This window comes from Vitis riparia, chromosome 15 (genome assembly GCF_004353265.1).
Source record: "Vitis riparia cultivar Riparia Gloire de Montpellier isolate 1030 chromosome 15, EGFV_Vit.rip_1.0, whole genome shotgun sequence".
Classification (NCBI taxonomy): Eukaryota; Viridiplantae; Streptophyta; class Magnoliopsida; order Vitales; family Vitaceae; genus Vitis; species Vitis riparia.
Window position 1 is genome coordinate 7,979,422 of NC_048445.1, and position 19,000 is coordinate 7,998,421.

The 19,000-nt window shown below is 28.1% G+C and overlaps 1 protein-coding gene across 1 annotated transcript; it reads right to left on the reverse strand.

Annotated features, from left to right (window-relative positions):
- Positions 1-751: 751 nt before the first annotated feature.
- LOC117932165 (dnaJ protein homolog 2-like) lies at positions 752-9,160 on the reverse strand. The gene is made up of 8 exons (XM_034853264.1): positions 9,060-9,160; positions 6,642-6,872; positions 5,701-5,866; positions 5,432-5,573; positions 2,245-2,378; positions 1,997-2,139; positions 1,418-1,616; positions 752-1,319 (listed from the first exon to the last, which is right to left on the reverse strand). Exons 2-8 carry the CDS (start codon positions 6,789-6,791, stop codon positions 994-996), a joined length of 1,260 nt encoding a protein of 419 aa, XP_034709155.1. The 5' UTR covers positions 6,792-6,872; positions 9,060-9,160; the 3' UTR covers positions 752-993.
- Between the last annotated feature and the right edge of the window lie 9,840 nt (positions 9,161-19,000).

Below are 19,000 nucleotides of genomic sequence, written 5' to 3' on the forward strand. Positions count from 1 at the left end.
AATTGATCATATTGTATAAATTGAATTCATAATTAATAGATAATAAGATTGTAACTGCTAAACTTATGAACATGATTTAAATCTGTTTAATCTTCTAGTCAATTGTAAATAAATAAAAATACTATTTTTTAAAAACCTTAATTTTAATTTTAATTTTTATATAAATCTTAATCAATTTAATGATTCAACTATTTAATTATAATATATATATATATATATATATATATATATATATATATATATATATTTAGTGTCCATAATTTTTGGAACATATAAATTTTAACATAATTAATTTAATTACTTATTTTTTAATTATAATACATTTTAAGTAAAAGATAAAATAGTTTTTTTTCTATAAAATTAATATATTTGTATTTGATTGAACATTCTCTTTGAAAATGACTCAATTTAATAAATTGTTTATACCGATATATGTTAGTGCCTGATACATACTTCACAATATTAGATGGTATGAAAATAGGTTATTCTGGGGAGTGTTTGGTTGCTCAAACAAACAAAGCCTTTTTGTGGGAAGTTCAACTTTGCTTTGTAGCAAATTGAGATCCAATTCATGAACCACCCCTTCTTATAATTGGCAAGTTCAGGATTTTCATGTGTTTGGCAGGCCTGAAATTGGCACCACCCCTAATGAACATTCAGATCGGGCGATGGGAGCCATCCATGCAAATATCAACTTCCCACCCATGAGGAGAGACTTTCTGGAAATTGTTATCTACAGAGTCTTTCCGAATAAAACAACAATCACCTTCATCCCCAAGCCATTAGGTTTTTAAGCAAATTAATGATTTGTATATGATAAGGTTGGACCTTAATTCTACTGTAGGAAGTTTGTGACAACTGTAACCCAATAACATGAGATTCAGGAACAAAAAAATTGCCCTATATTATGGTTTAAACAAGACAAATAATAAGATGCAGAACTGCGTACAGATTCCTAAATCCAAACATAGAGGATGTCCTCTTATGACCTTTTCATTGCTGGGCGCACTGCACCCGAGGTGCTCCAAAATCATCATCGTCCTCATCATACGCCTCGTGTTGCTGTTGCTGCTGCTTCCGCCTCATCTCTTCCTCGATGTTCACATCATACAATGTTGTCTCCTCAGCCTCGTCTACCTCCATTGCTGATATTTGCTTGCTCCGCTTTTGAGGTAGGATCGACTCCAAAGCCTTGCATTGATCAGGGGATAGAATTCCAGACTCCGGGAACTCCACATCAAAATGGATGTAAAGCTTACCCTTCATGAAGGGTCTTTGGTGGTGCGGCATTCCCTCATCATTGATTGCTTTGTATTGATCTGCATCCATGAAAGTACCAAGGGATGATGAACATATCGAGGAATAACGTTTTCATCCAAGAGCAAGTACAAGGGAAATTGCTTTTAGTGATTTTTACCTGGTTTGATGATCTCGCCAGGGTTTGATTTAATCAGAAGCTGTCTGCCATCAAGATGAGTCAGAGCAAACTGAAACCCACAGAGGGCCTCTGTTAAACTGAGGGTATGCTCTACGTAGAGATCGTCATATTTCCGCTTGAACTTGGCATGGTCCTTCAGTTGCAACACAAAAACAATGTCTCCTGTAATCGTATCAGGCTGCAAATGACATGAACAGGGTTACTATTGTCATCCCTAAAAATATTAAGAGTGTCTGTCCAACAAGATGAAAAACATGATGAAATAGAAATTGACCCAGGCCTACATTCACAAAATTGAATACATCTGTACCAACAAATTGCCTGTTCTGGCATTCTTTAATGACAAACTAGACATGATCAAAATCTTAACTCCTTGATACACCTTTTCCATTCTGATTGTCCTCATGGAATCCCATATATCAGTTAATTTTAAAGACCAGCATATTAAATTTCTGAATTCATTCACAACAATGTTTACGCCGTCTTGCCAGGTGGGTAAGGTTGAACAAAAGACCCCCAGCTTGAAGCATTCAAAACAAAAATCTTAAAATCACTTACCGCTTGATCAGCTTCTCCTTGAAACACAATCCTCTCACCATGCTGCATTCCCTTCTCAACATGCACCTCCAGTACCTTCTTTTCCGTAGCAACCTTGTTTCCTTTGCACTGGGGGCACCTATCTCTCTCACTAATAACCTCACCTGAATCAACCAAATAGGATACAGGCATAAAAGTTTTGAAAAAATTAAGGAAAAAAAATTTGAAAAACAAAAAACGTGAAACAAAAATAGGTTTCAGTTAATTACCTGACCCTCTGCATTCATGACAGACATGTTGCATTTGTTGAATCATGCCTGGTGCAATCTGTCGGGTTGTAATCTTCATTCCTGAACCTTGGCAGCCATAACATCTCCCAGATGCCCCACTCTTTGAACCTTTCCTGAAATATTTAAGGATGCCTCAAAATCAATTGGTAAATATGATCATTCCAGCGTTTCTTGGCAAGACCAAGCACCATTCATAATTCTAAATCAGTCAGGCAGGTACAAACTCAATGTGTCGCTTGACCACAAAACTTTTTTATTTGGCAATGCACGGAACAAAAATCTTGGGGAAAAAGACTGAGAGAATAAAACTAAATAGCAGATTTATGAACAGGAGCAATTTCTCCAGCCTTAGAAACTTTTCCCCTCGAGATGGCTCAAGGACCAAATTCTTTCAAACTGTATTCTAAGCAGGCAATTGCAACAGTTCTTTAGAGTAGAGATTTATCAGTCAACCAACTACCTTCCACAATCACCTTAGCTTACTAGGGGGTGTCGCTTGGATTGGATAACATAACACCAACCCAACTTAAAATTGGTTTTTTTTTTTTCATAGACTAATTACGAAACGAAAAATTGATAATGAATGTCCAAATTTCTAATTTGCTTTTTCAGATGTTGAAACTGCAGATATGAAGCATCTGGAACTCTGACATAATCATCCAAAAGGCTGGGAGTGTGCCAGCTTCCACTACATAAAAATTAAGCAAAGGATGATAAAACAACAGTTCTTCCTTGTTATGCAGCTACAAGGCAACTAATAATGGAACAATATTGAAAATAATTACATAAATGCATGCCAGATATCATCTTTTCAAGAAAACCAAATATTTATATCATAACAGAAGATACTAGTATCTTCACAAACAAGAATTTTAAGTCTGCAATGGACATAGAAATGTCCTCAAGTTTTCTGCTTTAGGTGCAGGACTATAAATGAAGTTACTTCATCACCCAATGGTTCATTAGTTGGCAGTAATGTCCGCATATTTCCCTTACATGCTGAATATATAATCTGGAATAAAGGATGGAAATAAAACTTGCAATAAAGCTTGAAAATCTGATAGTAATCCATCAGGAAATCTAAGGAGTGATTCAAACAACACAAAGGTACAAGATAGAGCATCTCCAGGATATGATTGAATCCCTGAGGTTAAAATCATGGTTACGATTTGTGGGGAAGTCAGATGTAACACAAAGGGTGCAAACCACTTCACTAAGGATGTTGTATTGATAAGCCAGGTGAAGTAAAGGTCAGGGCATCAGCACACCATACTTCTAATTTACCTATGACCATATATAATTAATAATCTATGTTGCATGGGTTTGGGTGTTAGGTGTGTGTCAAAATGTCTAGGTGTCTGATTCTTCACATGTACAAATTTTAGAACATGGGAACTTGGCTAAAACGGATAACATGCATGTAAACCTAGATTCGACATAATAAAAGGAGAAGAATTAAGACAAATGAAATAGAACTCAATGAACAGGAAAAATATCTTTAATAAGGACTCACCCTCTCTCTTTTATCCCTATCTTTTTTCTTTTTTGTCCCCTCATCTCTCACCCATAAATATTTCTTAGTAAACCGTCTTTTATGTAATTATTTGTTAAAGAAGTTGAAAATTAAAAAAAAAAAAAAATCCCAAAATCAAATAGTCATATCCAAAGCAAATTAAGAGTATCTGACAAGGATCCCACACCAACATCTATGTTGTGTGGTGTTCAAATGGGGACGTTGATTCATATTTTCTACTATGAAATCAATGAAACAAGAACTTTTATCTTCATGTTTTCCTTTTAGGGCCTCCCTAGTGTGCTCAATGAGAATCGGTGCCCAATAAACATCAATAAACCAGTTTCCATGTCTATGCATTTCTTATTGAGCAGACAACATATAATCCTAATTTAATATATTACATTGTTGTTTCTCATCTAAAAAAATAGAGCATACAACATGTATGATCCCAAAAGATATAACTATTTATATATATAACAAAATTTTGGTCCCAAAGTGTTGGGAAGCATTATCATCCTAGATAAAAGTTCAATTAATCAGTTCTGTCCAAGGTTTAAAGAATCAGAAAATATCGCCAAAATTTCGGCGAAGAATCGGTTATCGATGGTAGCCAAAATAAAATCGGCCACCAATAATAAGTTGGGTGAAAAATCACCCAAAAATCGGAGATTTCAACAATATTTCGGTGAATTCCCGATATGTCGTCAAAAATATCGCAACTAGGGAGCACATGCGTGTGGGGGAATAGCACCATAAAAAAATTCGCCAATTTATTGACTATATATCTCCGACGATTTTTTTTTAAAAAAAAAAAACCCTTTTTTAAAAAAAAAAATTATCTGTGTTTTTTTCCAATTTATCTTTTATTTTAAATTTATATAACTCTTTATTTTATATTATCCTTTTATTTTTAATTATTTTTTATATTTATCTCATTAATCCTATTTTTAAAATTACTATCACTTCACTTTACTTTTTTTTATATATATTCTTCTAATTTTATTTAATTTTAAATGTTTTTATTTTAAAATATTAAAAATATAATTTATTCAAAAATTGTTAAAATATAAAAAAATAATAATGAAATTCAAAAATTTTATAAATTAAAATTAATTTGATAAAATAAATTTTTAATATAATTTTTAATTATTTAAATAAATTAATGTTAATAGCAAAAATTGTCACCACAAATTTGTAACAAAATTTTAGAAATTAAATCTCAAATAAAACATTTTATGTAAATTGATTTAATTTTTTATTTAAAACATAATAAAACATGTTTTAATAAAAGTGGTTTTTAATTTTTAAAATAAATGAATATAAATATATTAAAGAAATTTAAGTTAATATTTTCTTAAAAAAATTGATAAACATCATCTTTGATCGTACCTATGTCAATTATACTTACAAAATAACTTTAATACGTGTATTCTTGTTTATTTTATCATTTTTTGAAGTTTTTCTAAGCATTTTCATGAATTTCTAATAATTTTTGTCCAACTGATATTTTTAATATATCCGTAAAATCCAAATACCAATATATCTGTGTTTACCGATATTTCAAACCTTGGTTCTATCAATCAATTGATCACATGACTAGCCAAGGATAATACGAGTCAATACTATGAAAAGCTAACATAGAGGACATACCCTTTACATTTTGGGCACATAACATTCCTTGATAGAGATAATTTCTTTGATGTGCCATTATACAAGTCCTCCAAAGAAACCTTCAAAGTATGCACAACATCTTCACCTCGTTTCTGCCTTCTTCCTCTTGAGCTACCACCACCTACAAAATTAGATACTTGGGAATCAGTAAATATATAATTGAAAATTTCTTTAAAGGTAGACAGGAAATAAGTACACATTTGAAAAAATAAATAAAGATCAAGAAATTTAAGTAAGCATCCTCTTACCACCAAAAGCTCCTCCACCAAAAAATGATTCAAATATATCAACTGGATTATGAAAGCCGCCACCTCCTCCCATTCCCTCTTTAAGCCCATCTTCACCATATTGGTCATAGATTTCTCTTTTATCTGGATCGCTAAGAACATCATAAGCTTGAGACAACTCCTTGAACTGATACAAAAATATAACAACTATACAAGTTAAAAAATAGGAATAGATTAGAGAAACTCTTTTGCTAAGAAAGTTTTGAATTGCCTTGCACAGGCATAAGATCCCATGTTTAGTTGCATTATTTGGTTTGTGTGACTCACCATTTACATGAGAAGCACAGAACTTTCTAAAAGCGACCATTCAGATCTCCTTTTTGACTAAAATTTCTTGGTTCAGTCTCCAGTATCACTTTGAACCAACAAATAGAAAGGTCTAGAAGGATGCTAATAAGGAAACCTCCTTTTTAGGCTTGCTTGTTAAAAAGGATTTCATTGGTAATGAAAAAATTCACATTTCCCAACTGAACACTGATGGGGAGCTTTTAGCTCAATAGTCAACAGATATCCCTCCAGTCTCAGTATGTTGCATTCATTAAATGTTCATCCGAAGTTATAAACCCCTTTTTTTCTGAAGGGAAGGGATATAATAGAGAATGGTAAGAAATAATGGACATAAGTGATGGACATTAATAGATTCCCAAGAACCTGTCAACCTGTAATCCTAGTGTCATCTGATCTCATAGTTTCTCATGGGACTTGGAGAATTGGGAGGCCAACTTAAAGGCAAGTTTGCCAATGGTATTGTATAATGTTGATGTTCATAGAGATAAAAGACATCAGAGAAAATGTTATTGAACTCGGGTAGTTCATGCACATAGGAGATCTTTAAAAAGAATTTGTAACTGTAATTGTGGTGGTTATGGTGGCTTTGGTGGTCTAGGTTTATAAGGATTTACCTTCTCCGGGTCTCCACCCTTGTCTGGGTGGTTCTTTATGGCAGCCTTTTTATATGCCTTCTTCAGTTCATCTTGATTGGCATTTTTTGAAACTCCAAGAACATCATAGTACTTGGTGCTATCACTCCTCCTTGGGGGACGCCCGAACATGATTGAAGCACTTCAATAACCTGCCACTTATGCAATAGAGGGGCAAATCCACGAACTAGACTCCAACAATGTAATACAGATCTAAAAAGATGAAAAAATAGAGTAAGAATATCTATATGAAAGATATCAAAAATGTAAAATATAGCTTAGAAATAAACCCAATATAATCAATATATAAAAATGGCAAAATGAGAAAAACAGCAGGAGAAGAGAAACAACATGGCATGAAGACATTCCATGAGCCTAAAGAAACACCCATCAATCTATACTATCAGTCCATTACTTTAAGTGAATAAAGAATGATTATCTCATTTAAGGCATGTTTTCACACATTGTGAAAAAATTGTCAAAACTCAAAAGACTTCTCTACCATTAGAGGAAATCTAGGAAGGTGGAGTTACACTTATTACAATTATTTTTTTATAAGATGCAAACCTCATAATGATGCAAATGAGGGGGTGAATCACATGTGCGTGAGGGCCTAGCATACAGAACCATCGAAAAAGGAAACATGGAAGAGAAAATTTGGACATTAGGCTTGGATGGCTAACCATGAAGGGATTATTTCGGTGGTGGGGTTATTTGAGTGGGACCATTTTTTTGCCCCTCATTCCTTTCAAAAATGGAAATAACAGGCTGCCGGGACTGCACTTTCAAATTGAACTGCTAATAACTTCATCTCTCAACACTATTAAGTATTTATGTCTAAAGTTATTTTTCTTAACAAATGAAATCCCACAGTCAACAAGCAAGTGCAACCAGATGGGAACCGTAGTTTTAAAAAGCACAATGCGCACCTAAGGCACAAAAGTCTTATAAGGCTTAGGCGCAACACAAATCATGCGCTTGATTGAAATGAAACGCAACCGACGGTGCATGCCAAATTTATAAAATATGATCCAAAATTCAATCAAAACAACAAAATTCAAGATTTTAGGCATTTAAAAGGATCACCCAAAAAAAATAAAGAAAATATACAAAGTTTTAATATTCACATAGAAATTTCAAGAATAAGAGTTTTGTGAGAGAAAAAGAAAACAGACAAGGCACGCCTCTCCAACAAGACATAAGCCTTGGCAGGTCAGGCGCTATAGCTGGTTGTGCCTTGGGCTTGAGTGCACTTTTAACAACTATGATGGGAACAAGGAATTACCAGCAAGCTTTGTTCATAGGAAATTAGTAAATTACACTTAGTGTCCCTTCAGTAAATTATATATCACAGCATGAAACTAAAGAGGAGAATGCCATGTCTCCATACATGGTATGCTTCTCTTTGTGACAATTAAACAATTTTTATTAATCAAAAAGGAACGAGCAAGCCCAATTTAAATGACAACAGATATACAGTATGTACCAAAAGAGATAGCATCTGTCAGTGTTGAACATTAGTTGTTAGCTTTCCTCATAAACATACAACACAAAGATCCAATAAAAATAAACATGTGTCACCACCCTCCACATATAGTATAAGTGCTGAAGATTACAACTATTGTTACCTCACACTCACATTATGATATTCTTTAAACATTCTTCCAATAATATTATATCAATAAAATCGCAATTGACACAATATGTTGTACAGACAGTTTCCTCTAGGCAATTAAAAATAGCCAGAGATTGGAAAAAAAAACAAAAGAATTGATTTTGCAAAAATAAATAAATAATTCACAAATAAATAATTTATTAAGGAGTTTAGGTGAAGACCCTAGTTAATAAATAACATTTATTAAGGAGTTTAGATGAAGACCCTGAATTTCAATTATAATTAATGATGCAAATAAAAATCGAAATTTGAACATACACAAAAAAATCTGAATAATTTTCTAAAGAAACATATAAGACCCAAATTAAAGACCATAGAAGAATCGATCTGCAGATTCTGAAACAAAACTATAATCTAAACCCATCAAGATCTAACTTATAAACATACAGATTATTAAATCTCCAATTAATAAACCCAACCCCTAACATCCAATTAGGGTTTGGTAGATTCAAAACTTACCAAACAATTTATACACCTGAAAGCCACAACCGATCATAATCTGACCCAAACAACAATAAAACAACCAAAAAAAAATGAAAAAAACAAACAGCATTTTATATGAATCTGAGCCTGAGAAAAAAGAGGGATCTAAGCAAAATCGATCGAATTAAACACAGAAAGAAAAAAGAAAAAGAAAAAACCTAAAAATCGACACACAATCAGAGTACAGTTTCATAGTTATCATTAAATCGATTGAAAGAAGAGAGAAAGATACACATACGTACCAGCTATTTCCAGAGAGAGAAACTAGAGAGAGCGTGTAGAGAGAGAAAGAGAACTCTCTCAGGGTCTCTCCTCATACAAAGCGGGTTGTTTGGCTACAAGGTTGACCACCTCTTTTTATAGAACAGGAGGAATAGTAGGGAGGTAAAGTTACGAGAGGGTGAGGAACACCTAGTCTAGATTGGTTGCTGGTTGGAAGGAGAAAGAAATGTTGACTTGGTTTTGTCCTTGAAAGACTAATTCTCATTGGCGGTGGAACCTTCCTATCTCACCAGTCCGTGAGGATATCAGCTTTCTAAAAGTAATATATTTTATTAAAATAGTTAGATTCTAGGGGCCTGGTCGGGCAGCGCTGAGTCAAAATCTGAACCGTCCGTTGTGAGAGATCTGACGGCAACCATAACCTATAGTGATTTTAACTTTTAAGGCAGCTGTTGGTGTGAGGTAGTGGAGTTGGAGGTTGAAACATCGGTGATCGCATTTGACGGCTCTATTTATTTATTTATTTTACTATATTTAATTATTAAATTAAATTACATAAATAAGCTTTAAGGTTGCTTTTCCACAATATTTTTTTTATTTCCTATTGGTTATACGGGGTGAAATATTAAACTTAAGATCATACGAGATGAAATCCAGTGAAATCTAAATCATTTTTTTTTAAAACTCCTATTGATATATCAGGTGAAATATTAAATTTAAGATCATATGAGATGAAATAAGGTGAAATTTAAATATATATATATATATATTTACTCCTTATTTAATATATCGGGTGAAATATTAAACTTAAGATCGTATAAGATTAAATCGGATGAGATCTAAATCAATGAATCGAGGATACAAATAAATAAAATCAAAATATAAATAACACTTTTCTCTACCGGCATCGTTACAATTTGATTGATCTATTTGACTAATAGTAACTTTTTTATACTTATTAAATAAATATATTTAGACATAATATTATAGGAAATTTTTTACCATTTTTACATTGTCAATGGTAAACCCTATTTTGGAAATAATTAATTTCCCTTTTTTAAAATAAGAAGATTGAATTTCTTTTGACAAAATATGTTCCATGAATTTTTTTATGTCAACAATAAATTTGACATCCATCACTCTAATAATCTAACATTTGTTATTAAAATAAGTTATTATTTATCTCTTCATATTTAAATTTAATAAAAACTAAAAAAAGTAAGACTTTTTTTGGTTGTCTGATTTAAAAAAAATAAAAATAAAAACTATTTTAAAATTTTTCTAACACTATTTAGTTGTTGTTCTTTGAAAACAATTTTTTTTAAAAAAAAAAAAGTTAAATAGAAAATAATTTTTAAATAATAAGTAGAAGTTGTTTGCATCGATCTTTAAAAATAAAAGGAAAATATAAACCTGTTTAACCAGGTTTTCTAAAACTTGTTTTAAAAAATATGATACAACGAATTCATAATAATAAAATAAATCATTATGAGGAAATAGAAAATTAAGAATGATACTAAAACTTAAATTAGAATGATAGAAGATATTGATTTCTAAATGGCTCTTTTAGTAATAAAACATGAAAATAGTAAAATAAATATAAACCAAAAATAAAAATAAACACAAAATGGTAGACAAAAAAATATTGATTTATACTTAGAATTCATGATTATATCAATAGAAAAATGTAAAAATAGAAAGAAAAAAAATTATCCAAATAAACTATGATGATAAAAAAAAACACAGATATTGGTTCTCCACGTTCATTATTATATCACTTTCTATATATTTTTTAATTCACTCCATTCATGATTTAATTGAAAAATATTACATTGCATGAACATAGTAAATAATTCTATAACAAAAGTTATTTGGATCCTTTCCAAAAAATTATTTCCTCTTACTATCTTTTTTTTATTACTTATTTTTCTCTGTATTCTTTTTAACTTAAATGGTATAAGACTTTAAGTTCAACAAGTTTTTAAAATGAGAATGGAAGGGGTTGGAAGATTGAGGATCTTCTATTCTCTTATAAGACTATTAAATTATTAATTTTATTATTTAAAAGAATACTATTCTGTTTTTTTTTTTTTTTTTGCGAAAAGATTCAAGTATCTTTAATTATTTATAATTCAATTAAAAAAATAAAAACACAAATTTTAGTATACCAATAAATATTATTTTATACAAATTGAATAAGCATTAAAAAAATTATTTCACTTAATTTTAATTTTTTGAAAATTAATTTATATTGATACTTTTTAAAATAAGAAATTAATTTATTTTTCTATGTATTTCTTTTTATTAAGAAAAAAAATTATTTAATAAATTAAATGATTAAAATTTTGGATTAATTTCATTAACTTATGGGGTTTTAACTAAATACCTTCCTTATCTTTTTCAACTTATGGAGTTACATGTATTTAGTTAAAATATTAGGTGCGATAACTAAAATTAACCCTAAAATTTGAGACAAAGAATGGATTTTTTTTTTTTTACTTTAAAGTTTATTTTTAAAAATTTTAAAACATTCAAAGAAAGCATAGACAATTTTAAAAAAATAATCAAAGAAATTACCACTTCATTTTTTTTATTATTTATATTTCATCATTTTTTAAAATTATGAATACCAATGAAGATGTTAAAAATTAAATGAAATAAAATTGGCAATAATTTTATATTTAAGTTCAATTTTTAAAAGAGTTAAATGCAATATAATTAATTTAACTTCTAAAATAATGAATTATGAATCTTCAACTCGTCCTTGAAGCTTTTCGAACTTGAAAATATAATAGAATTTTGTGATCAAAGGACAAATAAGCTACCAAATTCAAATAAAAATAAAAAATAAGCCAAATTTTGTCTTTTTTTTAGAAGTTATTATCATGAAAAAAGAAAACCTTCCTTCATTGATTAACAATTTTAAGTAAAATAAAATAAAATACGAGTAAAATAAATAAATAAATAAATAAAAATAGAACGTTCCCATTGATATCAATGGTATCTTATGTCTTTCTTTTATTCTCAAACTTTGGTGAAAGTTGTTTTATCACTCTTACATTATTTTATCATTTTTCATGCCATAATTGGTAATTGGGTGAACAAATTTTTAGTGGACACTTTTTTATCACACCCATAATTTATAGTTAATAAATATTAATTCTTGATTAACTAGCTTAATGAGCAAAATTAGTACTAATTTTCAAATAATAAAAGTACTTTAATTCTTTTTTTATTATACATTTTTCTTGTTTATTTGTAGAATAAAATGTTTTGGCATTTTATTTTTTTCCTATTTAAATCTAAGTTCTTGATAATTTGTATTTATAACTTCACTTACACATATATAAGAAATAAATTAAGAAAATTTGGGCCAATGATGAAGAATTTTGAGTGAGATATTATAAATTTAATTTTTTTTTTACTTAATTTTGATTTTATTTTACTTTTTATGTGAAGGTAGATTTTTATTTTACTTTTTATGTGAAGGTAGATGATTGAGTTTTTTTTCTAATAGATTCATGATCTCATCAAATTCATTCAAGTATTACTTGAAATTCTTATTCTCACACATTTTCAAATTAAACAACTTCTTAATAGGTATACCTTATTTGCTCTAAAGGGTTGTTCATACATACTAGTTAGAAAACCATGGGAGACACTATTGTGTCCTTTATTATTATTATTATTATTTTGTTGAAGGCACCTGATTTCGGTAGGTTTAACCTAATCGCACCAAGGGTTTTGCGATCCAGCAAATTCCATTTCTTTTTATCCATCAACTTTAACTTCTCCCCTTACTAGAGATACAAATCTTTTTGTATAAATAATCTTCCATTTGATTTCAATAAGGTTAACCTAATCGCACTAAGGGTTTTGTGATCCATCAAATTTCATTTCTTTTTATCCATCAATTTTGGCTTCTCTCTCTACTGGAGATACAAATCTTTTTGCATAGATAATCTTTCATTTGCATATTTTAGAATCCAAAATTTGCACCATCGAATTTCTTGATTTTGTATGAATCCTTATTTGATTCTATTATTTTCACTCAAATAATGATTGGTTGAATATGTGAAACCTAGGATTTGTGGACCTGGTTACTTTGATACCAGTTGTTAACCAAACCCCACACACAAACATAAATAAAGAAAATATAAGAGATTTTTAACATAGTTTAGCGATCAAGGCAATCCCTATATTCACAAAATGCATCAACACTCAAGACTCCACTAATCAAACGAAAGAGAAGAGGTATAATGATGAAAACTCTCTCTCTCTCCTCTCTCAATTACTATTGCACTCATATTTTCTCTCTCTAAAATGATGCCTAAATCATAAAAGGGTTAAAAATATAACATGGGCAAACTCATCATACATTAAGAGTTTAACCTTTGGCATCTCCTATAAATCATATCAAGATTGATTTAGACTTTATTATCCAATAATTCTTAAATTAATTTGTATAGGATGATATTCTTTATGCCATCAAATGGTTGTACAAAATTTAAAATAAAATTTGTAACTGGTATGTTTCAACCATTTCAAATGCAATATTGCCAAAGGCTAAAATGATTTTTAAATTTTTATTTGTATTAGGTACTTTTTTGGAATCAAACATAACGTAACACCCTACCATGTGAATGAAACCTAAAATCATTTAATCTTCTACTTTACTACTTGTTATAATATGTTTTTTTTTTTCTATTGGTAGAGTGTGAGTGACGGAAAATAATTTAGAAATATGGAATTATACATATTTAATGATAAAATAAAAGAAAAAAAATGCTCAATAATTAGTTATAATGTACAAAAACTCTCCTCCAAGTAGAGATTGATGATTCAACTTTAGATCCCCATTAAATTTTTCTTTATATATGTTTTAGTATAAACCATTACAAAAATGTGGACAACTTTTTCCTTTTGTTAGTATTCACTTTTCAATTTAGCATTTCTATGTAATGCCTAAAATCTATTTAACAAAAAATTTAGATAAAGAATCAATCTTTTTAGAATCTTAATATTGTTTTATGTGGTTAAGTTACATAAGATGACAAAATTAATGTGCCAAGGATCCATTTAACAAAAAATTTAGATAAAGAATCAAACCTTTAAAATCTTAATGTTGTTCACGTGGTTGAATGATGTAATATGACAAAATTAATGCACAAGGTGTTACATGGTTTAGAGGTATGACATGATATAATTTGTTAATACGATAGGACATAATTGATGGATGAAACTTCAAAGTTGAACGATTCAACCATTTGTAAGTTGTCTATTATGATTTTTGACAAATCAAACCTATGGTACTTTATTATTAATTGTAAATCAATTAAAGTGATTTGATAATTTTAACTAGCATCCTAAGAGAATTATCGAGTAATATGATTTGGTTATTTCAATTAAAAAATGAAAAGAATTTAAAAATGATAGCACTGTTAATAATATCATAAATCAAATACTAGAATCAATTTAGTATTTAGATATACTTTTTGTTTTTTGTTTTTAAAATAATAATCTTTTATATAAAAGTAGAACATCTTGTGCAAAAAATATAAATTTAACCTTATATATTTAAAAATCATTTTTAAAAATTTTAAAATTTGAGATGGTAAAATTTTTTGATACCTTATTTTTTAAAAATAGTTTTTATTATCATTTTTTTTCAATAAAAAGCTTCTAATAATTATTGTATCTTATATAAAAGTTATTGCCTTTTTTTTTTAAAAAAAAAAATAGAAACAAAAAATAGGAAATATGTCTAAACCATAAATCAATGGTATAAATTAAGTTTTTCAAATTGGTAAAACATAATAACCCATCTACCATGACAAATCATGGTTAAAACTTGGTTTTTTTTTTAATTATATGGCATATTAAAAAAGTAATTTGTAAAATACAATAGTGAAAGAAAATACTTTCAAAACTACTATAAGAGTCGGGATATAATCTTTGAATTAATAAAAAGTCATATCTCTTTAGGATACAATTTCTAAAAATTCTTGAAAAAAAAAAAATCAAGCGAAATCATCTTTTCAAGAGATGTTTTCTTTAAAAAAAATAAATAAATAAAGAAAAAGAAATTCTCAAAAACAAAAACTGTCTAGAGGCTATTTTTAGAAGCTGTTAACTATTAAAGCAATGTCATTCCCCAAAGAAATGACCTAAAATTATTCTTAAAGAGAGGATTTTAGTTTTCTCCCAAAAATTAAAAAGAGAAAACAATTCTACCTCTTCAATTGACGTTTTTTTATTATTAATAATATTTTAAACAATAATATATTTTTAGAATAATAAAATATTTAAAATATATGTTTTATAAAATTAATTAATTTTATGTACTAAATTCAAGATATAAAACTAATTATAAATTATTACAAATATATAATTAATTTTGTATATTAAATTCAATATATTATTATTTAGAAATTATATATATATTTTTAGAGAAAATTAAAATTGTCTCTTCGATGATTTTAATTTTAAGATTTTTTTAAAAAAAAGAGATCATCTCTTTAAAACTTTTTTTTTTTAGAAATCTTTTGTTCAATTTTTGGACCCTTTTTTTTTTTATTTGAAGAATTTTTAGCAATCTTCTCTTAAAGAGGCGATTTTTAGATGCCCTTTTAATTTTTTTACAAATTATTATTTTTTAATCATCTATAATAAAACTTGAAAGTAACCATGTTTGCAAAATAGAGGATTATTTTTATACCCCCATCCTCACTATCTAGTACTTTATTACTTTTTTTGTAATTCACTTTTAAATCAATTGGCATAAGGTGATCTTTCCATACCATCATCATGGATCTATCTATCACAATGAATAGAAGCTTAGTATTATGATGGAATATTTTCCAACTTTATCAGTACACCAAAAATACCCACATGTAAAATGAGGGTTATGGGTCCATGTATAGGGATATATCTATGGCCAAATTTAATGTCCTACTTTATTTATAATGCATTATTTGCTTACGGATTTGTGTGCAAATAAAAGAGGAAATATTTGTCATTATTATGCCTATACTTTGAAACTTTCAAAACTTTTCAAGTTAAATCTTAAGGCTATATCTGATTCCCGAAAATTTGAAAACTATGTTTGGTTCCTGAAAAGTATCGAGGAAAGAAAAAAAAAGTGTTAAAAAAATAATTTTTTTATATTTGGTTTCACTATAAAAGTACAAAAGAAAATCAAATATGATTAAAATTTGTCCAAAATTTATATATATTTAAATTATTTTAATCTTTATATAATAGAGGGAAATAATAAAATAAGTTTAAAAAAACATATAGAAATAATTTGTTGAGTTTAAATATTTTTTTTCTTCACTTTTCTTTCCTTTTATTTATATTTTTTCCTCAAATTTTTTGAGAACTAAACATAGCATAAGTGAAAATTGTAGAGAACTAAAATAGAGAGGAAAAGTAAAAGGAAAGTAAAGATGAAGGAAAATAAAAAATAGATTTAAAATCAATAAATTATTTTTATATTCTTCTTCAAATTCATTCCACTTATTTAACTTTTCAATATAAAGATTAAATAATTTAAAAATATATAAGTTTTTTTTTTTACTAATTTTAATTATATTTGACTTTTTTTTTATTGTATTTTCTATGGTAAAACCAAAACATGAGAAAATCATTTTCCTTAAGCTATGTTTGGTTTTCGAAAAATGTTAAGGAAAAATAGAATGAAAGAAAATAAAAAATAGATTTAAAATCAATAAATTATTTTATATGTTACTTTAAAACTCATTTAACTTATTTTTCCTCTTCTATAAGGTTAAATAATTTTAGAATGTATAAATTTCTATCTAATTTTAATTATATTTAATTTTCTTTCCTATTTTTCTTGTTGAAACAAACATGAGAAAATTATTTTCTTTATTAATTTTTTTCTTAATACTTTTTCAGAACCAAACATAACCTATAAAAGTTCTTTTGGTGTAATGGTAAAATGCTAAATTGTAAATAATCATTAGGGAGTATGATGGTATTACATCAAATACATGAAGAAGAACAATATTGGTGCCCATTAAAATAATCCCTTGGAGAAAAGTTGTGTTCCTCTAGGAGAAATTATGTAAATTTTTTAGATTTAGTAAAACTAGACCCATGATTCATGAGACACATGTTGTTACCCTTGTCATTTACGTTTTTGATGATATTTGATTCAATTCGAAAAGTAATTTAGGGTTTAATATTTTTATGTAAAATATTTCTTGTGAAAGTGTTTTTCTAAAAGAATGATCTCTCAAATGCATTTTTTAGAAAGTATTATAAGTAATTTTTTAACTTTTTAAAATTATTTTCTATCTTTTAAATATTTGATTTTTCTTCAAAAATGTTTTTTCAATATTAGAAGTGTTTTTTTAAAAGCATTATAAAACAAACTCTTAATTTAGTTGATAAATTTAAAATCTAATATAACTTTATTTAATTTACATATTTACCTTCTTTAGATAGCTTTTTGTATCGATGATTGACTTTCTATTTATATAGTGCTGTCAAAATAAAATATCCCTAAAAAGGGTTAGTCTGTCATGAAATTAAAAAAAAAAAAGAGTTAGTTCATCATCAGATATGCTGATAAGGGGATACTCTATGATTCATTACCTTCAAGTCAAGCCAAGTATATGAGTTGACTACCAATAGTATCGCCTTGACAAACCACCTTGTCATTTTGGTATTTAGCAAAAAGTCTGCAAGTAAAATCCATAGAAAAATTAACCTTTTTACAAGAATGACATACTATTTCACGTAAAGAATGGTTATAACAAACACAAAAGGAGAATTCTTCGTCCTCAATGAACGAAGGAAGGAAGATCACACTCTGCATCACCAAACTCTACCTCTCAAAAAACTACAAAAAATATATCTTTATATTCAAAACATTGTGAAATAAAATCTTCCATTTCTTACTATGATTTTGGGCATCTCAATTATGAAAACAAGTTAAAAATCTACACCTTTTTTTTTTTTGTTTCTAATTCCCAATTTTTCCATATGCTAAAGGAAAAGTCTTTCAATCAACTTTACCTTGATTGGGGAAGATGTTGGAAAGAAAATAAAAGGAAAGAGAAAAAAACACTTAAAAAGCAAGAAATTTGTACAAGTTTTTTGACTCTTCAATAAAAATGACAAGAAGATGTGATTGATACTTTGAAATGAAGAGAAACTTTCCCACCAAGGTAGAGTTGTTTTCTTAGGAAAAATTTTCATGACTGCCACAATAGTAAATATGCCTTACTCTTGAGGTAAGGTTCTAAAGAAAAGGAAGAGAAAATGTCACAAAAGTTAAAAAGCTAAAAGCAATCGCTTTGAATGTCTTAGCTGTTAAGGCAAAAGAGACGTTGCTATCGAAAGTTCTAGACACGAGAAAAATGACAACAGGAAAAATAAGGCAACGATGTAAACGACTTGAAAATATTTGGTGTTTGATATTAAAAATTCAGATTACTCAAAGAAGAGCCAAAATAACTTAAAATATGTTAGTAAACCTAACTTTGAGGAAAGGGAGATTTTTTTTTTTTGAAAAATTTATTTTTAAAAAATATTATTAAAAAATAAATAAATTGCATTAGTACTTTTATTTTACACTAAATTTATCCTTTCAAAAGATGAAAACACACCTTTTATATTGAATTTATCTTTTCAAAATATTTATTTATTTTTTACTTTTTATCTTAAAAGTTTTTATAATGGATTAAACTTTTTTTTTTTATATATTGAACTTTTCTTTTTGAAAGACAATTCACTTTTACACTAAACTTGTTTTTTTTTTTAAATGAATTTAAAAAGTGTGAAAGTATTTAAAAAAAATTATATTACTAATGAAAATAACCCAAGGAAAAAGATACGAGCATGACTCTAACCTATGAAGTGTGATACAAAGAAATCATCAAAATCAAATATGAGAGCTCTAAGCTTAAAAAATCTATTGCGTTTTGTTTAA

What these genes read in the sequence shown, in the direction of transcription:
- LOC117932165 (XM_034853264.1), bottom strand. Translation starts at nt 6,791, where the DNA reads ATGTTCGGGCGTCCCCCAAGGAGGAGTGATAGCACCAAGTACTATGAT. An exon ending in AGGGTGGAGACCCGGAGAAG is followed by an intron (nt 5,867 to 6,641) that starts GTAAATCCTTAT and finishes TTTTTGTATCAG; the next exon opens with TTCAAGGAGTTGTCTCAAGC. An exon ending in ATGTGCCCAAAATGTAAAGG is followed by an intron (nt 2,379 to 5,431) that starts GTATGTCCTCTA and finishes TAAATATTTCAG; the next exon opens with GAAAGGTTCAAAGAGTGGGG.